At 41.5% G+C, this 24,463-nt stretch overlaps 1 protein-coding gene across 1 annotated transcript in view; it reads left to right on the top strand.

The window, feature by feature from the left end:
• The window catches only part of Ros1 (ROS proto-oncogene 1, receptor tyrosine kinase), a 78,410-nt gene that overhangs the window by 35,982 nt on the left and 17,965 nt on the right, over positions 1 to 24,463 (top strand). Inside the window, exons 8-17 of the mRNA XM_032888985.1 lie at positions 2,613 to 2,814; positions 3,447 to 3,523; positions 4,660 to 4,782; positions 5,921 to 6,105; positions 7,711 to 7,808; positions 14,108 to 14,604; positions 16,664 to 16,876; positions 17,720 to 17,830; positions 19,102 to 19,280; positions 20,169 to 20,360. Coding sequence (XP_032744876.1) covers positions 2,613 to 2,814; positions 3,447 to 3,523; positions 4,660 to 4,782; positions 5,921 to 6,105; positions 7,711 to 7,808; positions 14,108 to 14,604; positions 16,664 to 16,876; positions 17,720 to 17,830; positions 19,102 to 19,280; positions 20,169 to 20,360 — 1,877 coding nt within the window. The remainder of the gene's footprint in view (positions 1 to 2,612; positions 2,815 to 3,446; positions 3,524 to 4,659; positions 4,783 to 5,920; positions 6,106 to 7,710; positions 7,809 to 14,107; positions 14,605 to 16,663; positions 16,877 to 17,719; positions 17,831 to 19,101; positions 19,281 to 20,168; positions 20,361 to 24,463) is intronic.

Here is a 24,463-nt window from a genome sequence, read left to right as displayed (position 1 = left end):
TGTTAACTCGATACAAACTAGAATCACTAGGGAGAGGAACCTCAACTGAAGAACTGCTGTCATTAGATTGGCCTGTGACAGCATTTTCTTCATTAATGATTGATGGGGGAAGGCCCAGCCCACTGTGGCTGATGCCACTCCTGGGTGAATGGTCCTGGGTTGTGAGTAAGCCAAGGGGAGCAAGCCAGTATAGGCAGCCCTTCTGGGCTTCGGTTCATGCCTAGGGTTTCTGCCTTGAGTTCCTACCCTGATTCCCCTTTCCGATGGACTGTAACTTTAGTCCAAACTAAACCAGTTCTTCCCCCAAATACTTTTGGCCACTGTTTTTATCAGTGATTTGGGGTTTTAATAAAAACCCAAAGTAAGACAGAAATTGATATTAGAGCGTAGACTATTACTGTGACAGACCTGGAAACAGAAGATATGTCGGTGTGTTGGAGTGTACGAGACACTGCTGGGGCAAAAGACGGTCTGTGTGTTCTACTTCGGTCATTTCAAGCACGGCCCTAGCCTAGTATCTGACCTTAAGTTCTAAGCGGAAATGTCAGAGAGTAATCAGTAGAGGTGGTCACAGAGTCTCTGAGACGCTATTATCAAAGAGAGGACACTCGGGAGACATGTCCCCAACTAGTTTCATCAGGTTGCCAGCTCTACTTATACCTTCTGTTGATGAGGAAGCCACAGTGATACCCAGATACTTATGTTCATACCTATGGCCATGTGTACTCTTTGGCCATGAGAATTAGATGATTTTAGTTGGCATTAGTGCTCCTTTTCCTCCAGCTATTTCAAAGAGAGCCCTATCCCCAATCAAAAGGAGTCTTTATAAGACAGATTAGTACTTTCTAAAGAGACAGCTTGTGTGTGTGTGTGTGTGTGTGTGTGTGTGTGTGTGTGTGTGTGTGTGTGAGAGAGAGAGAGAGAGAGAGAGAGAGAGAGAGAGAGATTTGGATAACGATCCTATCTTGCTGTGTGGTTGTATTTTAACTTGCTTATAGTGGAGCAGACCATATCTCTATGTTGACTCTAACGAGTTGCTGTTGACATCCTGATTCTAAGTCAGCGGGAGGTCATTTCCTTTTATCCCTTTGACGTAGGTGACTGAGTACATAGAGGCAGGGAGAAACAAAGATGTTTGTGTCTGCTAATGATTATTTTGAGACTTTGGGAGGGATTGTATCAGAGGAAGGTTATGAAAATTATGGAAAGGCCTTCTAAAGACAAACCAGTGTGACAGATGAACCGTCTACCTCTAGTCCACCGACAGTGGGCAGGACATTTGCCAGAAGTATTCAGAAGGAGAGAGCTCTATTCAAGATCCAAGACATTAAAACACCATTCTATGGAGAGAGCAGATAGAAGAATATTCCATGGGGCTAAGGTATAATTAGTAGGTGGAGACAAGGAACAAAGTTGGGCTGGTGAATCATTTGTTGGTCTTTCTGCTAGTAACATATAGAGTCTGTGGGCAAATGATTTCATCGTTTAACTCATATTCCCTTCATCCACAGCAAGGGTGGGGCATGAGTGAGGCTGTAAGCCGGGGCTCCCAGGGACTGTGGAGGGCTGTAAAGGAGGTATTATCTAGATTGTCAGGGAAGATAGCAGTACAAATGAAATAAAACATACCAATCCTGCTCATCGGAAGCACATTTTCTTTTCTTTCTTTCTTTCTTTTTTTTATTCTTTAATCTTTTCCTTACAGTCTAGTTGTTATCCCCCTCCTGGTCCACCCTCTGACTGTTCCTCATCCTATACCTCCTCTACCATCTCCAAGAGGATGTCCCCACCTTTCCACACCCACCCCACCAGACCTCCCCACTCCCTGAGGCCTCAAGTCTCTTGAGTGTTAGGTGCCTCTTCTCTCACTGGGCCAGACCAGGCAGTCCTCTGCTGTATATGTGTCAGGGGCTTCATATCAGCTGGTGTATGCTGTCTGGCTGGTGGCTCAGTGTCTGAGAGAACTTGGGGGTCCAGGTCAGTTGAGACTGCTGGTCTTCCTATGGGGTCACCCTCCTCCTCAGCTTCTTCCAACTTTTCCCTAATTCAACCACAGGAGTCCCTGGTTTCTGTCCATTGGTTGGGTGCTAGCATCTGAATCTGACTCTTTTAGCTGCTTGTTGGGCCTCTCAGAGGGCAGCCATGCTAGGCTCCTGTCTGAAGCACATTTTCTTCTTGAACTAGTCAGGTCATAGCTCACGGAGGAAAAAGCTCCACGACTTGCCTTAGTCATTTTTGTGTTAATCATTGAGTCTCTTGTGCAGAGTCTCATCTTCTGGTGTGATTCCCTCCTACTGCTTGCTTGCATCTCCAGAGGTTTTTGACAGCTCTTTGTCTAGAAGATAGGTCCCATTCGACTCTCCAATATTGGTTATTTCACAATTTAAAATTGAGGAAATGCAACAGTTTTAGTTCAGTACTTAGCTGGTATGATTAAGAGAGCACGAATTCCAGCTCAAAATTTCTAACTCGCGTCCCTTGGCCACATTTTCAGTATTAATCAAAAGATCTTATTTCTGTCAACCTTTGAACACATTTTGTTCATTGTTCTAGTCTAAGAGCATAGAAATCTGTACTTTGTGCCCTCACTATGTCGCTTGATATTTTTCCAGTACCAGAAACTGCGCCTTTCATCACGAACATCGAAAGCTCGAGCCCTGACACTGTGGAGGTCAGCTGGGCTCCACCCTATTTCCCAGGTGGACCTATTTTGGGTTATAATTTAAGGCTGATCAGTAAAACTCAAAAATTAGATTCAGGGACACAGAGAACCAGTTTCCAGTTTTATTCTACTCTTCCAAACACCACTTACAGGTAAGAGATAAACAGAGAAATTGCACCAGCCTTCATGCAGGCATGATGATGATTTAAAAAAAAAACATGTCTAAAAATCAGTTAAGTGTATTTAGAAACGTGACACTGACTCTATTCCATTGTATTGCAGTTGTCCTTTTTCTCAAATTTCCATGTGTATTAGATCACACAATTCTAAACAGAAAATGTTTTCAATATATCAAATGATCCTTTTAAATATGAGGCAATAATAACACATATACCATGGCTGTGGTTTGTTTATTTAATCAAACATCAAGAGAAATAAGGAGGTAAAATCCTGTTAGTGTTTTTTTTTTTTAAATTAACCACCAAAGATTATTTTATTATTGTTAGCTTCTCTGGCCTTTACTGAGACTTCTTTAAACAAGGGGGAAATGGAGGTCATGCAGATAGCAGAGTTCAGCTTCTGACCTCAGTGACCCTGAACTATTCCGTGGGGAATGCAAACAAGGACATGATTGATGGTCTCTGGTTGCTGAGCAGTGACACTGAGTAACTAGGTCTGTTCACTACCACAGGATCTCTAAATAGAATCCCTGTCGCCCCTATATTTATCTCATGTTCACAGCATGCCGTGTGAAACACGTCTCTCCAAATTGTGTTTGGAATAGGTTTTCTATCGCAGCAGTCAATGAAGTCGGTGAGGGGCCAGAAGCAGAATCTATGATTACCACTCCATCCCCAGCAGGTATGGTCTAGGTTTTTCCTTTCTGTTACGTAGGGATAAGTGTTAACTGGGGTAAAGGTCAGAGTTCAGAGGTCATATGGAAGACCTCAAGATCCCTTCACTTTATGCATGTTATTCTTTCGGTACCTGATAATTTTAAGTTTTACATTATTCTACACATTTGCCAAATAGGTTAGATAGATAGTTGATATGAGAATTTTGAGATTTTGAAAAATAGAATGAAAAAGGTAGGCATTTTAAGAAAGATGACTTCAAACAAATTTTTGGTTTTAGTTTAAATCAACAAGTATGGTAATATGCATTTACGAATTGAGGAGTTAGATATAAACTTCCTTATCATGACCCGGCTTCACATGTGTATGGTTACATTGAACATTTTCTCAGCCTGCTTTAATGTTTTAAGTACACACAAACATAAAAATTTAAATATTAACTCTTTGAAAATTCAGTCCGTGAATTTACTTTACTTTTTTGTAAGTCTTCCTTTTCGGTTACTGTTTTTAAACAATTACCTTGATGTCATTTATGATTGGCCAATATTTTTGGCTGATCCTAGACTCTAGGAAAAGAGAGGTATTTTTGTCATGCATGAACCATGGCCAAAGGAAAAGTTAAATATAGAGCAAGGTTAAGTTTGCTGTGTGACTATTGCTTACCATTTATTAATTGCCCAGAAGCATCTATCACCCACGGACCTTGCATCACTTTCCAGCTAAACAGGATATCAGAGTTCTGTAACCTTCACATTTTATTTTGAGATTTTTCTCCTGCTTGAAACACCTTCAACATAGCTCGAGTTACACAACAATCCACGTTGCTTGAGGCTGGATTACACTTACCAAGAAAATTATCTTGACTGGGGATAATGATTTAACATCTATTGGAACAAGGACGTTAAGATCGTGTAATATGTCACACGATATGGTCACGTAGTCCTACTTGACTGTCATCATATTTCCTACCCCCAGCCATGGATTTATGGAGATTATGCCACAGCTGCAATACCTCTAAAGTAACTCCAGAAAATTTAGTCAGTCTTTTTAAAAAAGTACTGTCTTCCTTGTGTAGAAGAATTAAAACTTTTTGTGTTGGTTTGTGTATGGTTGGTCTGTCTGCCTATAAATCATGTTTTTCAGTTCAAGAAGAAGAACAATGGCTCTTTTTATCCAGAAAAACTTCTCTAAGAAAGAGGTCTTTGAAGTACTTAGTGGACGAAGCACATTGCCTTTGGTCAGATGCTATACGTCATAATATTACAGGTCAGTCTGACAGAATCATGTTCTTTTACTATGAAAAGAAGTATTTAGGATTTCCAACAGAAAACTTCTAGAATAGAGGAATATTAAAAGTTGCTCTTGGATCCCAGAGCTAGGTATGGTTCATCTGTTTCTGAGTTATTGATTACTGGGATCCCATAGATCCCTGAAACAGTATAGGATATTGTCAGTACTCCTGGTTATCCTTCAGAACTTGATAGAAGACACAGTTTCTGAAGACACCCAAATTTTAGTCATAGAACATGGAGAAATCACACAGTGTACTGACCTGGAAACTTTATCCTTTCTGGATAGCTTTCGTAGTGCTGAAATGGTCAAAGCACACTGTAGAGTGACTATAGGGAAACTATTTTCTGACTATGACGAAGAAGTTCTGTGTATGAACTTGTGAATGTGACCAAATGCATGAGACCTATGCAAGATCAAGCCAGAAAAAAATCCCAGCATGGATGGGGGAGGGTTGAAAAAATCCTCTATTTGAGAGGGTCTATTGACAACTGCTGGCTGCTGGGAGATGGAGAGTGACTGTTTTTCTGTGACCCCTGAGAGGCTGCCCGTATTCCCAAGTGGCCCCATATTCATTCATATACTAGCAACACTATGTGGACACAGGGAGCTTGAAAAGAGAATACATGAGGGAAGAGTGGTTGGGATAGACAAAGAATTAGAGGGGAACAAATGAGGGATGGATTTGATCCAAGGACATTTATGAAACTCTCAAACAATAAAATAATATCCAAACATGCTTTTGTGTCTGGAGATGTAGCCCAGATGGGGCACATGCTTAAACATGCCTGAGTGAGGACTTAGAGACCTTCTTCAGCGCAAAACAAACAACCCCACATCAAGTCCACTCTACCCCCCAAATTTCCAGTGATGCTAGAGTTTACGCTCCTGAATATTTGTGTATTATACTATTCTAAATTCTTCTAGTATTTTTATAGACATTATGAAAATACCCAACATATTAGTTACATGTACTAGAAGAATTTAGAAGGATATTTTTAAATTATAAGAACTTCTATTTGACTTTAATAAATAGTAAAGACAAGTTTGCTTCTAAGTCTTGTCATCCTTGGGGACATTTAACCACGTGTATGTGCTTTCTTGGCTCTTCTAGGAATATCAGTCAACACTCAGCAGGAAGTGGTTTATTTCTCAGAAGGAACCATCATATGGATGAAGGGGGCTGCTAACATGTCTGATGTGTCTGACCTGAGGATCTTTTACCGAGGCTCAGCACTAGTCTCTTCTATCTCTGTAGACTGGCTTTACCAAAGGATGTATTTCATCATGGATAAACGGGTTAGTTAGAGGGACTATGACTAATTGTATGTACAAACAAGCATATCTGGTGGTATCCACAGGTTTGACTCATTGATTGCTGACTTCAGATACTAGATTAGCAATGAATAATGGACTTAATTTACGAAATGCTCTGCCTTATTATTAAGTCATCATTATTTGTGGCTTTCCCCCCATCTTTATTAAATTGGGTATTTCTTATTTACATTTCAAATGTTATTCCCTTTCCTGGTTTCCAAGTCAAAATCCCCCTAGCCCCCCCTCACCTTCTCTATGGGTGTTCCCCTCCCCATCCTCCTCCCATTACCACCCTCCCCCCAACAATCATGTTCACTGGTGGTCCAGCCTTGGCAGGACCAAGGGCTTCCCCTTCCACTGGTGCTCTTACTAGGCTATTCATCGCTACCTATGAGATTGGAGCCCAGGGTCAGTCCATGTATAGTCTTTGGGTAGTGGCTTAGTCCCTGGAAGCTCTGGTTGGTTGGCATTGTTGTTCATATGGGGTCTCAAACCCCTTCAAGCTCTTTCAGTCCTTTCTCTGATTCCTTCAACAGGGGTTCCCGTTCTCAGTTCAGTGGTTTAATGATGGCATTTGCTGTATTCTGGCTGTGTCTCTCAGGAGAGATCTACATCCAGTTCCTGTCAGCCTTATTTGTGGATTTTTATGGTTATAAGTTTTTATTAATGATACTTTATCTGCTTGTTATCACTGTGAGACTGTCCATCATGGGCAGAATCTGCTGCGAGCATCTTTAATTATATGGTAACCTGGATTGATTTTAGTAGGTCTCTGAGAATATGTCAGTACTGGAATCTTTGAGAACTCTCTCTGTGTTTCCTGTTTTCATTTTATTTATTTATTTATTTATTTATTTATTAAATAGTTGTTGCAAGTGAATTTTTTTATTTTATTTTATGTATGTGAGTACACTGTTGCTGTTTTCAGACACACCAGAAGAGGACATCAGATCTCATTACAGGTGGTTGTGAGCCACCATGTGGTTGCTGGGAATTGAACTCAGGACCTCTGGAGGAGCAGTCACTGCTGAACCATCTCTCCAGCCCCAGTTTTCATTTTATAAGTGCATGTTTATTGCAATGAACAGAGGGCAACCACTCTACCTGAAACCCAGACACTTGTAGTGTACAATAAAAGTTTGGAAAATAATTGGGTACCTCCATAAACCAAGAAAAACATACAAATTACTGGTACTAATAGAATATAAGCTGATTAGAACATAAGATACGCTGTTCCTGGGGTTGGGGATTTGGCTCAGTGGTAGAGCGTTTGCCTAGCAAGTGCAAGGCCCTGGGTTCGGTTCCCAGCTCTGGGAAAAAAAAAAAAAGATACACTGTTCCTTTTGTTTTTTTCATACTGAGTATTTTCGTATAGCCCAAGTTGGCCCATTATCCATGATCTTCCTGCATCTGCTTCCTCAGTTCTGGGAACAGCTATGCACCAATTAAATTACCCTTTAAATACCTTTTCAAAGAGTTCATAGTCATTGTCACAATTCCAAGCACAGAACTGCTCAGGAAATACTTGGTGGCCACAATGAATGCAGACAGACATTAATCCCATTGCTATACTTTTTCGTTCTCTAGGTGTATGTCTGTGACTTAAAGCATTGCTCAAATCTTGAGGAAATCACTCCATTCTCTATTGTTGCACCTCAAAAAGTTGTGGTTGATTCCTACAATGGGTAAGTGTTAGCTTTGTGAGCATGAGTTCGCTTCCACTGGCAAGAATGTCTGTGAATCCCTCTTGTGATCAGAACACTATAGCACCCAATGAGCCCATTTGAGTGCCTCATTTTAGGTCAACTTAATTAAAATTGCTTTCAAATTTGATGGCTTCCTCTTCAACAGCAAACTACAGTTACATGGAAATGACCTGTTGTTAGAGACCTTGGGACCATGAGTCTAGTACGAGATTTGACGCTATTTTGTGATGGGAATCAGTACCTCACTGCTCTCTTTAACAGCCACTGTGAGAAGCTACTTCATTATTGCCTCTGTAGCCGAGCCGTACAGCTCTACTTAATCTTCTGGCCTGGCTCTTACGTCTACCAAGAGGCCGACTGGATAAGTAGGCTGCTAGACATCTACCCTCATGTGATGGGATTTGATGGTTGAGAACAAGTACAGATTTCAAGTATAGGACTCCTATTCTCTGGTGTGAAAAATGAAGCAGACAAAACTAGCAAACAAACAGAACCCCAACACATTTGGGCTCAGCCAAGCTGTTCAGGTGCAGAGAGTTCCCTAGCAAGCAGGTCTGTCTCCCTACTTTTGACAATGAGCTGTATCATCCTGAGAATGAGATGAAGACACATTGTGTATGTTAAATGTTCATCCGTGTGTTTTGACCAAAATATAGAAAGTTATTTTGGGGGCTTATTTCTTTTTTTAATTCTTTTTTCCTCTATTGAATATTTTATTTATATTTTAAATGTTATCCCCATTCCTGGTTTCCTTTCTGAAAAGCCCCTACTCCATTCCCCCTCCCCCTGCTTCTATACTGTGCTCACCCAACCAACCACCCACTCTTTCCCACCTCCCCTCCCTGGCATTCCCCTACACTGGGCCATTGAGCCTTCACAGGACCAAGGGTGTCTATCCCGTTGATGCCCTACAAGGCCATCCTCTGCTACATTTCTGGCTGGAGCCATGGGTCACTCCATGTGTACTCTTTGGTTGGTGGGTTAGTCCCTTGGAGCTCTTGGGGGTCTGGTTGGTTGATATTGTGTTCTTCTTATGGGGTTGCATAAGAAGCAACCCTTCAGCTCCTTCAGTCCTTTCTCTAACTCTTCCATTGGGGAACCATTCTCAATAGAATGGTTGGCTACAAGTATCTGCCTCTGTATTTGTCAGGTTCTGACAAAGCCTCTCAGGAGACAGCTATATCAGGCTCCTGTCAGCATGCAATTCTTGTCACCAGCAATAGTGTCTGAATTTTGTGGCTATATATGGGATAGATTCCCCAGGTGAGGCAGTCTCTGAATGGCTTTTCCTTCAGTCTCTGCTCCACATTTTGTTTCCCTATTTCCTCCTGTGAGTATTTTGTTCCCCCTTCAGAAGGACTGAAGCATCCACACTTTGATCTTCCTCCTTCTTGAGCTACATGTGGTTTGTAAATTGTATTTTGGGTATTCCAAGCTTTTGGGCTAATATTCATTTATTAGTGAGTACATGTCATGTGTGTTCTTTTGTGATTGGATTACCTCACTCAGGACGATATTTTCTAGTTCCATTCATTTTGCCTAAGAATTTCATGAAGTCATTGTTTTTAATTTCTGAGTAATATTCCATTCTATAAATGTACCACATTTTCTGTATCCATTCCTCTGTTGAAGGACATCTGGGTTCTTTCCAGCTTCTGGCTATTATAAATAAGGCTGCTATGAACATAGTAGAGCATGTGTCTTTGTTATATGTTGAAGCATCTTTTGGGTATATGCCCAGGAGTGGTATAGCTGGGTCCTCAGGTAGTACTATGTCCAATTTTCTAAGGAACCTCCAGACTGAATTCCAGAGTGGTTGTACCAGCTTGCAATCCCAACAACAATGGAGGAGTGTTCCTCTTTCTCCACATCCTCACCAGCATCTGCTGTCACCTGAGTTTTTGTTCTTAGCCATTCTCACTGGTGTGAAGTTTCCACCTGAGGGTTGTTTTGATTTGCATTTCCCTGATGACTAAGAATGTTGAACATTTCTTTAGGTGCTTCTCAGCCATTCTATATTCCTCAGTTGAGATTTTTTTGTTTAGCTCTGTACCCCATTTTTAAATAGGGTTATTTGGCTCTCTGGAGTCTATCTTCTTGAGTTCTTTCTATATTTTGGATATTAGCCCTCTATCAGATGTAGGATTGCTAAAGATCTTTTCCCAATCTGTTGGTTGCTGTTTTGTCCTATTGACAGTGTCCTTTGCCTTACAGAAGCTTTGCAATTCTATGAAGTCTCATTTGTCTATTGACAAATTTGTCTATTGATCTTAGAGCATAAGCCATTGGTGTTCTGTTGAGGAAAGTTTCCCCAGTGCCCATGTGTTCGAGGCTCTTGCCCAGTTACTTTTCTATTAGTTTCCATGTACCAGGTTTTATGTAGAGGTCCAAGACAGAAAAGGTTTGCAAGAATTTTTTTTGAGTATTTTTGCGTCAATATTCATAAAGGAAATTGGTCTGAAGTTCTGTTTCTTTGTTGGGTCTTTGTGTGGTTTAGATATAAGCGTAATTGTGGCTTCATGTAATGAACTGGTTAGTGTTCCTTCTGTTTCTATTTTGTGGAATAGTTTGAGGAATATTGGTATTAGGTCTTCTTCGGAGGACTGATAGAATTCTGCACTAAACCCATCTGGTTCGGGCTCTTTTTGGTTGGGAGACTTTTAATAACTGCTTCTATTTCTTTAGGAGGTTGTTTAGATGATTTTATTTGATCCTGATTTAACTTTGGTACCTCATATCTGTTTGTGTACATATATATGAATGATTCATGTGTCCTTTTGACTGTATTATCCTCATATCATGATGCTGCTCCTTTCTAAATGTTAAACTGCACCCATACTTACAGCTCTTTATGAATATGCATGTACACAGCGGGTTATGGTTCACATGTGAAGGAGAACAGGTGGTGTTTTTCTGTCTGAGTTTGGGTAGCTCAGTTTCTGTACTCATCGATTTTCCTACAAATTTCATGGTTTCATTTTTCTTTTCAACTGAATATTATTACTGAATAATATTAAAAACAATCCGGTGGGCATATGTCCCATATTTTCACTATCCATTCTAGATTTCCTTGCTATGACAAGCAGCATAGTAATAAACATGGGTGCAACAATCTCTATGGTAGGCTATAGGGTTCTTAGGGGTATATGCCTGGATTACATGGTACTTCTGTTTTAAATGTTAAAATGGTAAATTTAAACTGATTTACACAACGGCTATATTAACTTACTTGCCCAGTGCAGTGAACTTTTGTGTACCCTCGTCAACATTTGTTGTCATGTTTCTTGATGACAGCCATTCAGACTATGGTAAGGTGGCATCTCAAAGCAGTTGTAATTTGCATTTCCTTCGTGTCTAGAGATGATGGACACTTGTACAAAATGTTGTTGGCCATCTGTGCTTCTTCTTTTGAAAACTTCTATTGAACTCATTGGTCTATTTATTGATTGGCAGTTTTATTTCCTTAGTATTTGGTTTCTGGAATTCCTTGTAAATTCTTGATTTTATCCCCCTTTCTGAAGTGTGACTGGTTAAGATTTTCTTCCGTTCTATGGGGTGTTAACTTGCTCTGTTCATAGTATACTTTGCTGTGCATTCACTTGAAAACTATGAAGTCCTGTCTACTGATACTTGGGGCTAGTTCCTATTCTGTTTAGAAAGTTCTTCCCTACCTAGTGTCTTGAAGCATAGTTTGTTTTCTTCTAGCACTTTCAATTTTTCAATCTTTTTTTTTTATTCATCTGAGACAGGTGCATGTGTGTGTGTGTGTGTGTGTGTGTGTGTGTGTGTGTGTGTGTGTGTGTGTGTGTGTGTGTATGTGTGTCCCAGATTGTCCTGGAACTAACTCTATAGACCAGAGTGGCCTCGAGCTTACAGTGCTGGAAATAAACGTGCACCACCGGCCTCCAGACTGCTGGATTTAAAGGCATGGGCCATCACAATAAACCTCCTTTAAAAAACCACCATTGTCTGGTTTTTCAAGTTTTTTTTTTTTTGGTTCTTTTTTTCGGAGCTGGGGACGAACCCAGGAACTTGCGCTTCCTAGGCAAGCGCTCTACCACTGAGCTAAATCCCCAACTGGTTTTTCAAGTTTTAAATGAAAATTTTAATTATTAGTCACACCACCTGAATGCACCCAGTCTTGTCTGGTCCAGTCCTGATTTCTCTCATTTGTGAGGGTCTGAGTATAGGGAATGAATGGAATGCTTTGTTGGTGGTGGTGGTTACAGAACATAAGTCATTCTGTGGATAATGAACTTCACTCAGCAAACCAGCCTTCCTAGGCTAGCACAGTGAGATAATCAGTGACTCCTATTTCCCATTAGAATAACATGGATCTGTGCTTACATTTTGAAGCATGATCTGAAATGATCATGATCATTAGGGTCTATATCAATTTGTTCTTGTTTCTCCTAATAATCATTTCTATAATAATGATAATGATAATAATAATCTTTCTCCTAATATTCATTTTATCCTGAGGTAGGTCTCTTTGCTAGACAGTGAAGCTGGTCATTATCTTAGCTGTTTTGCAATGACCCAGGATAGAGCCCTCTGCATCAGGCCCTGCCCTCTGACCTTCTCCTTTGACAGGGCAGTTTCTATAAAAATCAGCACAAGCCTTTCAGCACGTTTGAGGTCTTTCAGGAGACGTAACTTGTGCAGCGGTTTGCAGCTGTCCTGGCGTTCACGGTGGTGTCCTTCATGTAGTTCGTTTTGCACCATTGTATCGCGCCCTTAAGGAGTTTCGAGTTGACATGAACCTTGACCCATCCCTTCATCCCACCCTTTGCATCCTCCTCTCGCTTCTGTTCTTTTCTTCTCACTCTCTTTTCTTCTTCCTTCCTTTCTTTCCTCCTCCCATAGTGATCTGAGTCGAAGCTCTGCTTTCTTCCCGGCCACAGTTCGAGGACTATGCTTCCTTAACCCAGACCGCGTTTCTTCTAAGCGTCTCCAGACACATTTAACAATTTGAGTTTTGTAGGGCAGATGTTCTGTTTGTCCACTACCAACCTCGCTTGAGGCAAACAACCTGGAGTTATATCTCAAAGTGAGTTTGTTCTCAGGGTTTACTTTAGGCTAGAATGTGGGTGCAGTTTTAAAGGTTTGGGACGATCAATAAGAGTGGTAAGAGTGGACTGAGTAAGGAGAAGAAAAAAAAATGGCTTAATAGTTGTGATGCCAGTTGGAATGTAACAAGACGTGGGGTTATAATAAGATATATTAAACTGAATGAACTCGCTAGCATCCATTCATGATCCCAAATTCTAAATCAGCTATAAATTAATGATATTATATACCAGTTAACTTTTAAAAATAGTTATTTTCTGCGTAAGAGTGTTTCGCTTACCTGTGCACCAATTATATGCCCGGTTTCTGAGGAGGCCAGAAGAAGGGTATCAAATCTCTCAGACCTGAACTTACGGATGGTAACTAGTGGGTGCTTGGAATTGAACCCAGGTCCTCTAGAAGAGCAGCAAGTGCTCTTAAGTGATGAACCATTTTTCTAGCCCCATTGGTGAAAATTTTACTTTGATGTTTGTTTTTCTGTTAAATATTAACTCATGTATTTTCCTTTTCCATGTTAAAAGATCACCTGCTTATTGCTATGAGCATACCACAGGACATATATCTTGAAACTGTCTTTATTTCATGTGTGTATATGTGTGTGTGTGTGTGTGTGTGTGTATGTGTGTGTGTGTACTTGTCTGTTTGTGTACACATGGTAACTAAATGTCAAAGTTGGGTGCTCTCCGTTATCATACTCTGTTTCGTGAGACAGGGTCTCTCACTGAACCCATAGTTTGACATTTTCTGGTAGTCTGGTTTGCCAATGAGCCTCCAGGATTTACATCCTACTCTTGAGGGAGTTTCTGCTGTGCACAGCTGTGGTTGGCTTTCACATGGCTTCCGGGGCTCTACATTCGGTTCTTCATCCTTACCTGGAAGCACTTGACTCACTTGGCCATCTCTCCAGCCCTAGCTATTTGATTTTCACGTCATATGCTTACCTCTCAAATCTTTAAAGATACGTTCTAGTCTTAATTCTGGTTCCTCATAACGTCCCGTGTAAGCACTGAAAGACAGAGCACCATAGAACAGGTTGGAGTTTCCAACTTCTGACTGTAATCGGTAGGGCACCTGTTCAGCTCTGACCTTTTGCACCATAAGAAATCCTGGGATGCATGGTACTGGTTGTGTAAGGCAATTAGCCTGGAAAGTTACAAAGCCACCCATGTGCTGATTTATATCAGGCTTTTTTTTTGTCTGTCTGCCAGGTATGTCTTTTATCTCCTAAGAGACGGCATTTATAGAGTCCATCTTCCTTTGCCGTCTGTCAGGGACACCAAAGCCGTGCGTATTGTGGAGAGTGGCACATTAAAGGACTTCGCAGTAAAGCCGCAGTCCAAGCGAATCATTTACTTCAATGGCACCATGCAAGTCTTCATGTCAACATTTCTGGATGGCTCGGCGTTCCACAGGGTCCTGCCGTGGGTCCCCCTTGCGGATGTGAAGAGCTTTGCTTGCGAAAACAATGACTTCCTCATCACAGATGGCAAGGCCATTTTCCAGCAGGACTCTCTGTCTTTCAATGAGTTCATTGTGGGATGTGACCTGAGTCACATAGAAGAATTCGGGTTTGGTAACTTGGTCATCTTTGGCTCCTCCGTCCAGTCGTACCCTCTGCCAGGCCATCCACAGGAGGTCTCGGTGCTGTTTGGTTCTCGAGAGGCCCTTATTCAGTGGAAGCCTCCTAGTCTCGCCATAGGAGCCAGTGAGTACTTACCTTGCATTTATTATTAGACCTGTAGTAGGTCTAATAATACTCCATGGGTAGACCCAAAAGAATAGTCCATCCATTTTTAGATATATGAGAGATACTGACTTTCTAGTTTGGTGACTAGCCAGGTGGATGCAAACTTGGGCTAGGGGCTTGCATGAATTTCGGCCATTCCCTCAAAGCTTTCTGAACTTGTTTCTCCATCTCTGGATAGACAGAATGCATATGGTAGAAAGCAAGTAGGCTCTGGAACCTTTTAGGGGAAGAAAATGGTGTCTTAGTTAGGACTGTATTGCTCTAAAGAGACAACATGACCATGACAATTCTTATAAAGGGAACATTTCATTGGGATTTCATTCAGAGATTTGGTGCATTATCATCATGGTGGGAAGCATGGTGGCATACATGTAGGTCTGTTGCTAGAGAGGTAGCTGAGAGTTCCATATCCAGATGGGCAAAGCAGCAGGAGGAGACAATGAGTCACTAGGCCTGGGCTGGGCTTCTGAAACCTCAAAGACGACCCCCTGTGACACACTCCTCCAACAAGGTCACACCTCCAATAATGCCAGTCCCAATGTGTCTATGGGGGACATTTTCATTTTTCCATCCATTTACTTATTTATTCACGTTATATCCCAACCACTCCCCTCCCAGCTCCCCCCTCACACAGCCTCTTTTCTACCCCTTCCTATTCTCATCTGTGAAGGTGGAGGCCCTCTCCGGGTGAGAACCCACTCCAGCATATGCAAATCACTTAGTCATCACTGCAAATGACTAAGCACAGCCTCTCTCACAAGGCAGCCTAGTAGGGGAACAGGATTCACAGGCAAGCAACAGAGTCAGAGACAGTCTTGCTCCAGTTGTTGGGGGGACCTGCATAAAGACCAAGCTGCTCATCTGGGGTGTGTGTGTGTGTGTGTGTGTGTGTGTGTGTAGAGCTAGGTCCAGCCCAGGTATGCTTCTGGTTAGTGGTTTAGTTTCTGGGGGTCTATGGGGGCCATTTTCATTCAGACCACTGCAAAGGGTAAACGACTTCAGCTTCGTGAACAGATGGTCTCTGTTATTACTGCTGAACTCTGTGCTGCTGTGTATAGACCATACATGGATAGTTGAGTCTATAAGTGGATAGCTGAGTCTATAAGTGGACAGCTGACGTTGTGTTTGAGCATGACTTTCCTGACTGAAATAGGCAGTGAACAACTTTGCCCCATGGATCACCTTTTGCAAGCCTCTGATCCATCAGACAGTGATATTTAGTGAGCCTGGACAATTTTCTACTTTCTGACAAGCTGGTTATGCCTATTTGCTACACCTCCAAAGACAGCTAAGGAGGGCTGCAGAGGTAGCTCAGTTGATCACGTGCTTGCTTGCCACTCACTAAGCCCTGAGCTCAGTCCCCAGCAATGCATCAAACTGGTTGTGGTGGTTCACACCTGCAATTCAGGAGGTAAAACTAGGAAAGTTAGAAGGTTAGAAGTTCAAGGTCAAGGTCATCATCAGCTACATAGGACGTTTGAGGCTCGTTTGGGATACATGAGGATATCTTGGTCTTTCACACACACATCGAGAATGAATTGGCAAAGTTCCTCCCAAGTTGATTTTGCTTCTCATTATTAATCTAGTTATTTTTCTAAATCAAGAGCCTGGTTATACTTGGTAGTGTCATTGAGATCCCTCTAACACGTAGAATGACAGTCTTAGCTGGGAATAGTAGCACATAGCTTAGTTAGCCCTTGAGAGGTTGAGGCAGGAAGATTTATTATTCAAGGCAAGCCTGGGCTACATGGTGAAATCCAAACTCAAAACTGTTTTTAATAGTACATTCTCACAGCCTTACTTGTTGGAAATACTATCTCCTTTTATAAAGCTAAGGTGAGTGGCCTGGGAGGAATGGGCATGGCCATCACCTTTACCATCACACTGACCCAGCTAGTAGAATAAGCAGGACGACTAATCGCTCTGCACTTGAGCGAGGTTACCGACCAGTTTTTGAGACTTTCTTAGTCTGTCCTCCTGGTGTCGTTCTGGACAATGTCATTATTTAACTCTTTAGGTCCTTCCGCCTGGCAGAACTGGACTTATGAGGTCAAAGTTTCCTCCCAGGACATTCTGGAAACCACTCAAGTTTTCCTGAACATAAGCAGGACTGTGCTGAATGTACCTAAGCTGCAAAGTTCTACAAAGTACATGGTGTCTGTGAGAGCAAGTTCTCCTAAAGGTCCAGGCCCATGGTCAGAACCCTCAGTGGGTACTACCTTGGTACCAGGTAAGAAGACGTTCTGGGTCTAGGAAGCGATTCAAACAACACATTTGAAGTTTCTCGCTTCAGATATTATCAAGAGATAGGAATGAGCGGGGTTGATCTCTTGAGGGTGAATTTTCTGACATCAAGGAATCAAATAAACCACCATAAATATTTGTGCTTCTTACCTGATGTGCACCGAGACAGAGTTGAAGAAATCTCATGGTTCTTCCTCATCGATTTCTTCCTAGTTTATTAAGAATATTAGGTCTCGGAGAAATTGAAGGGTCTATGAGTAGCACTGAATTTCACTCTCTTGGCTGAAAGAAATGGTTTTATATATATACATATATATATATGTGTGTGTATATATATGTATATGTATATATAGTCATATAGACTATATTATGATATAGTCATTATCATAATTGCTTCTGGATTCTCAGAACAAGATAATACAAAAGAGTCAGCTGTGGTGACAGTGGCATGACCATGGGTGTCTGCTACGGCACTGTGAGGTAACTCTTATAGAGGCAGCATGAGTGTGTCTCCTTCTTTATATCACATTTCAAATATTTATGTGAAAATCAGAATAACATTTAACAGGATAGATGAGTCTACTAAACAGATGCAATTGCTTATGGTATTCTGTAATATTTTCTCAAAATGTTGGTATTTTATGTTAAAAAACAGTATGCTTTAGTTGGCTGTGTTGGCACACAGCTTTAATCATAGCACTCGGGAAGCAGAGGCAAGCAGACCTCTATGAGTTTGATGCCAGCCTGGTACTACATAGAGAAACCCTGCCTTAAAAAAGTATGCTTTATGTCATATTTCTTATTAATTTATTTTTATTTTACCATCTAGCCACTGAGCCACCGTTCATCATGGCTGTGAAAGAAGACGGGCTTTGGAGCAAACCACTCAGTAGTTTTGGCCCAGGAGAGTTCCTATCCTCTGACGTAGGAAACGTGTCAGGTAGACACCCTCTCTCACCCAGGTGTACATTACTACTCCTGTGCCTTGCCAGGTGACTCAGCAAAGGAAGGACATTGACTTGGCAGCCTGTGCTGTTGTTAAAAAAGTGTCAACTCTTAGGTAGGGATGTTATTTATCGTGTGTACTTCAGAAGGACTTTGATTGATGCTAGTGAGTTTCAGTGTATCAATATTGTCCCTCAAGAGCCACCTGCCTTGTTCTGCTATGACAGCTTTTCTTAAATGATTTACTGTGGCTTTGTTACAAGACTAGAATGGGAAGATTGTATTTTGAACAGAATATTGGGAACAACTGTTAAGGAGGAGGACTCTGAGATTGGGACAGGGCACTATTGCTAGAAGTGTTCTTTCTGAAGTGGTGTGACAATGATCTGGCCTGAAGATGACCTTGTCTATAGTTATCAACTTGTTTTACATTTTGACTTGGTCATTCAGTCAACAATAGAGTTTCGACCCAACAAGACAGCTGGACTAAGGTCAGAGTGATGGTAGTCTAGAGGGTGTGACCTGGAGTTGTTTGCAAACTTGATTCCCTCTCTTTGATCTTTGATGCTTCAGACAGAATAGATGGTCTGATGGGATCTAAGAAAAATGATGGGGGTTGGGGATTTAGCTCAGCGGTAGAGCACTTGCCTAGCAAGCGCAAGGCCCTGGGTTCGTTCCCCAGCTCCGAAAAAAAAGAATAGAAAAAAAAAAAGAAAAAAAAAAAAAAAAAATGATGATTTTTCTTATTTTTTTTTTTTTTTTAGTTCTTTTGGAGACTGGGAAGACCTGCACCAAACAGCCTCTCACTAGCTAAATCTAACTTGATACCCTCTATTTTCTATCATTGTTTGGGGTTAATTAGATCACAGAGCACCTTGGACAATGTCAGACAGATACTCTGTGTGGGTTTGTTCTTCTTCCAGGTTCGAGGGGTTGAGATTTGGAGTTTATTTTACTGAAATATTCTTTTGAGGGTGTGTGAGAAAGGTTCTCACCATGAAGCCTTGGTTAGCCTGGGACATACTATGTAAAGCAAGCTGGCCTCAAATATGCAGCCATCTAACTGCCTCTGCTTCCCAAGTACTGGGCACAAAGGCCTGCCTGCACCTCCACAGCCAGCCCTTACTGAAATATGCTCAGCAGACCTGTAAGTTCTCTAGAATAGCAATGTCAATACTATAGTTTACAGGCATCAGGGGGATTGACTCATCCCACTTCTATCAGCACACGTGGAGATAAATGATGTTTATTTGTTTTTATTTCGAGATATGGATTGGTATAACAACAGCCTCTACTACAGTGACACAAAAGGCAATGTGTATGTGCGGCCTCTGAATGGGATGGATATCTCGGAGAATTACCACATACCCAGCATTGCAGGAGCTTGTGCCTTGGCCTTTGAATGGCTGGGTCACTTTCTCTACTGGGCTGGGAAGACATATGTGGTAAGTCAGAGCCTCGCACCCTGGGTGCTCTAAAGTAAATGCTTGCCCATTTCGGTGACTTGCATGACATCGAGCCATTTCCTAGGCCTGAGAATTAATATTTTAAGAATAAAAAAGTACAGGGCCTGGCATGTAATAGGTACTCAATAATTGTAAGAATTAGAATCAGAAAAATATGTCATAAAGGGGAGCAAGGAGAAGGTTCATACTCCATAAAGACTGTAAGTCTATAAAGACCGAGAGTCTACAAAAATTCTCTCTCTCTCTCTCTCTCTCTCTCTCTCTCTCTCTCTCTCTCTCTCTCTCTCTCTCCTCTCTCTCTCTCTCTCTCTCTCTCTCTCTCTCTCTCTTCCTTTTTTTTGGTGGTTCATGGGGATAAAAGGCCTAGTGTATGTTGGGCAATGCTCTTCCACTGAACTCCATTTCCAGCCCCCAATAAAATACCAAGAATGTCACTGAGCAATGTGGTATACGACTTTCCTCTCGCCCAGAGCCATCCCAGAGCCAGATGGATCTCTGAGTTCAAGGCCAGTCTGGTATGAGATCTAGGCCAGCCATGGTTACCTAGAAAGACCATGAAAAAAATAAGAAGTTATTCATAGATATTCTGACTGGATATATAAGTATGAATACCAAATGTTTTAACTCAACTTACTGCTCCTAGGAATGAAAATAAACCAGTTCTGTGGAGATATTTTGCCATGTCTGTTGGGTATCATTTCCTGAAGCTTAGTCAGCACCACGGAATGATGATAAAATTATCTGTGGTTAAATGGGTAAATTAACATAGGAATGAGGGAGAGAATTTACAAATGATTGGGTTTCCCCATTCACAAATAATGATGCCATTTGAAAAGAGTTATCTTGCCGTACTGTCACACTTTCTAGATTCAAAGGCAGTCTGTGTTAACCGGACACACAGACATTGTGACTCACGTGAAGCTGTTGGTGAATGACATGGCCGTGGATCCAGTTGGTGGCTATCTGTATTGGACGACGCTCTACTCAGTTGAAAGCACCAGACTCAATGGAGAAAGTTCTCTTGTACTACAGGCTCAGCCCTGGCTCTCTGGAAAAAAGGTGACAAAATAAAAATAGGATGTAATTATTTCATGAAACTAAAAGGTCAGACAGTGCTGCCTCCACTTACTTTAGTTGAGGTAGAATTAGAATAAGATCACTGTTAGAATAAGATTACTATGTGACTGGCACTTCCCTAAACCTTATTGGGGGTAAGAACTGATTAATTACTCAATTCAGATATAATACAGGGGTTTTTGTAGTTTGCCTCATCCTGAGTGGGTCCACATTGGGCAGCTTTTTAATGTTAATACATGCATACAATGCACTCTGATTCCTCCTTCATCCATTTCTCTCACATCCCTCTTAATCCCCACTCACTCCTACCAGTCGCTTTCTTAGGTTCACGGCTTTTGGTTTTGTTTGATGACTGATTTAGTTTAACCATGACCATTGGTATGTTCACTGGATTGGAACTATGTATTGGAGCCACGTGGGGTCATGAATGGATACACAACTAAAGGCAATGCTTCTTCTCTTCCCAAATCTATAGACACAAACAGCTTAGCCGTGAGGGACAGGGCTCCCTGACTTCCTCCTCCATCCATGCCTGTAGAAGGCCACATTCTTATGTGGACTGAGTATGGGCATCCGTAACTGCTTTGAGTTCATGAGTCCAATTGCTGTGTCTCACCAAGAAGACATCGTTTGATAGCTCTTGGTTCTATCTTTCGCCTCTTGCATTCTTCCTACCTGTGTTCTGAAATGCCTGAGCCTTAGAGGTTTTGTAAAGGACTGAGCAGTCATCTCTAACTCATTCTTAACGCCGTGGGCAGCCATGAGTCTGTACATTTTCGACAGTTTGTAGGCTTAGAATTTTCAAAACCTACTTTAATCAGGGTTCTTAAATGCTTCGACCTCCCTTCTAAACCACCTACCAGAGGTAGCAGGGAAAGAAGGTTAATAGGAAAAGGGGGTTGTGAACTTGTTTAGAAGTTGTACCTTGGGCAAGTCCAATCTCCGTCCATAAGATGTTAGCAGTCCAGTCCAATAGCAAACACCAGACACAAATCAGCAGCAGCACTTGATCCAGCAGAAACTGCAGGCTCCACTGAACTGGTACGAGTCAGCAGATGCTGCGAGAGTCAGAATACCACAGAAGAAGTGAAGGCGAGCAAAGACCAGTGAAGCATTGCAAGGCATAGCAATTCAAGGGCGCCCTCTTACAGTCTGTGGGGTTATATTTATATTCTTTTTAAACATTAGGCTCTCTCTCAAGTGTCTGCTCCAGCAAAACATCATATGCCCTCTTACATGTCTGCTTCAGCAACACATCCTCTCCCAGGACAGTTTTCAGAAGAACATCACATGACACAATTGTTAACTGGAAAGAAGCTTCTGTAGTTAAGGCTGAAAGTCGCCTTTATTTTTAAATATAAACATAAATATTTAGAAGGCAACTTGATGCTATGTCAATTAAGCTAACATTGGTATTTATTTCTTCCTCTAGGCCCTAATAACTCCCCGGACATGGGTTTTAATGAGGTCTGGTACTGGGCATGGATTCCCTTCTGTGGCGTGAACCTCAAATCCAGTCATCAAGTTGGTTACCGTCAGCCCTGTAAGAGTAGTTTTTCTGTTGCACAAGTGGACACATACTGCTTAGCAGGCTGTTCTTATAGTTTCTAGGGTTCAAATGAGGCAAGGCCGTTAATGGCCTTTCCTCTAAATAGCTTCCAAAAATCCCTTCCTAGCCATCAGTGAGAAAGCTTCCACCTTAGTTTCAGCTTGGTTTTCCTGTCTAAGCCAAGATGTGTGTTATCTTCAGCAACAGGGCCTTGTCTGGTTCTTTCCACCTTACTTTTTGAGACAAAGCTTCCTCACTGAGCCTGTAGTTCATCAATTCAGCTAGGCTGGCTGGGTAATGAACTCCAGCGTGTGGTTCCCTGGCACTGACATCATAGATGAACACTGGCACACCCTGGCTTTTGCATGGAGGCAAAGGATCAGAACTCAGGTCATGTACAGCATGTAGTTCACCCATGATGCCATCTCCTCAGCTGTCTTCTGTGTGTTTTGAACTGATATTGTTTTGCACGGGAAAATCCCTCTATATAGCTCACCACCTTTCCTTCGTGCCTCTTGTGAACTGATCACAAATACAAGCTGCTTCCAATCAGCAGATGTAAGAAAGCACAGTCACCTAATTATCTGAAGAAAGACACAATTGTTATATAATGAAAAAGGAGATATCTCTAACATTTTTTTTTTTTTAGTATTTGACAAATTTAACTTAGAGTATTAGAGTTGAGTATAAAGATTTCAGTTTATATAATCTTTTACTAGATGTGATCATTGTTACAGAGGACCATGGGACACATTCTAGCTTTCCTTAGACATGGGGCTCTAGAGAGATACACAGGAATGAGATTGTCCCAACACCTGGGATTTAATTATCATGTGAATACTTTGTTATATTTGGGCAAAAAGACTTATAGAATCTCTTGTTAAAACAGAGGTGTTGTTTTGTAGTTTAGGAAGCTCCAGTGTGTTTTATTATAAATAGCCAAACAAAGAGCTGAAAATGAGCTTCACCTCAGCACCTCAGGCAAAGGTGGGAACAGAGGCATGTGACTGTACCCCGAGCACTAGTGGAAGGCACAGACCAGCAAACCCTGGGGCTTGTTGGCCAGCCAGCCTAGCCAGAGGATGATCTACAGGTGCAGTGAGAAATCCTATTTCAAATAAAGAATTAAGGTAGACAGAGATTGAAGAAGGCCACATTGACATCTGGCCAACATACACACATGTGCACACATATATGCACTACACACAAGAAATAAAAAATAAACAAAGAAAATTGACCTGATTTCAGGTTAACTGAAAAAAAAAACTTGAAGCAGCAGGAAGCAAAATCAGGACTCAATTTTCAAAACCTGGAAAGTGCTTTTCACCTAGAGAAGGAATCAGTAGAATTCTCTGGCAGATGGAATCTGTCTGTGGTTGCATGACAAGTGAAGGTCTTCTAGGCAGGTACTTTGCGATGCTTCCTTTGTAGTACAACAAAGTATTGGGATCATGGATCTTTCCCACCACACCCAGCTCTCATCATTCTTTAGAGCTGCTGTGTCATTTATTTATTTATTTATTTAAGAACTGTTGTATCTTGTTAAGGATGAAGTCATCATTTTGACCCTTTCTGATGCCTCTGAGCATACACATGATTCTCAACTACTTGAGTACACTGTAGCTGTCTTCAGACACACCAGAAGAGGGCATCGGATCCCATTACAGATGGCTGTGAGCCACCATGTAGGTGCTGGGAATTGAACTCAGGACCTCTGGAAGAACAGTCAGTGCTCTTAACCATGGAGCCATCTCTCTAGGCCCCCCTCTCAGCTACTTGAAACACATTTATAAAAGCCAAAGAAAACAACAAACAACAGAAAGATCCCTTCGATAGTTTCTTCTATCTTATGTACCCTATTTCCTAGAACAAACAGTATTTCCTCAGGACTTACCTAGACAGATATCAAACAAAGATGTAGGTCTCAATAAGAAGACAGAGTAATAATGAATTGTGTGAGGTCCGATTTAAACCTCTCCCAGGACCCCATGAATGAGACCTACAGTGGCAGTGATTGATGCAAAAGCATGAGGAGTTTAATCATTCCAACATGTTGGGGCTGTACCACTTCAAGGGGAGATGACTCTGAGCAGACTCTAACAGGGAGTTATATACCTTGCAAACAATTGGAGAAGAATTTGCACAATGGTAACTAGGCAGGGTACTATGCACATTTGGTGAAGCAAAACAACTTTCAGATAGACTCAGTGTACCGTTCAGGACTTTCGGTTGGGAATCAAATAGCTTTGTGTGACAGTTTGGCTTGCAGCTGTTCCAGGAATTAAACCAGCTTTTTCTTTTTTTTCTTTTTTGTGCTCAGAGGTTTGTGGTGGGAATTTTCCCACTGGCCCCAGATTGGCCCCAACTCTGACTCTTTCAATTGTTTTCACATTTTACCTAGAAATGAGATTTATATACACTTGTAATTGTATATGTATTATTTATGTAATTATAACATATGAACACTCTATGTGTATATATCTTTATGAACTGTGTCAGAATGATTTTGGATGCAATCAACAGAAAATACCTTATT

This window comes from Rattus rattus, chromosome 18 (genome assembly GCF_011064425.1).
Source record: "Rattus rattus isolate New Zealand chromosome 18, Rrattus_CSIRO_v1, whole genome shotgun sequence".
Lineage (NCBI taxonomy): Eukaryota > Metazoa > Chordata > Mammalia > Rodentia > Muridae > Rattus > Rattus rattus.
This window is presented reverse-complemented; position numbering and strand designations above follow the sequence as displayed.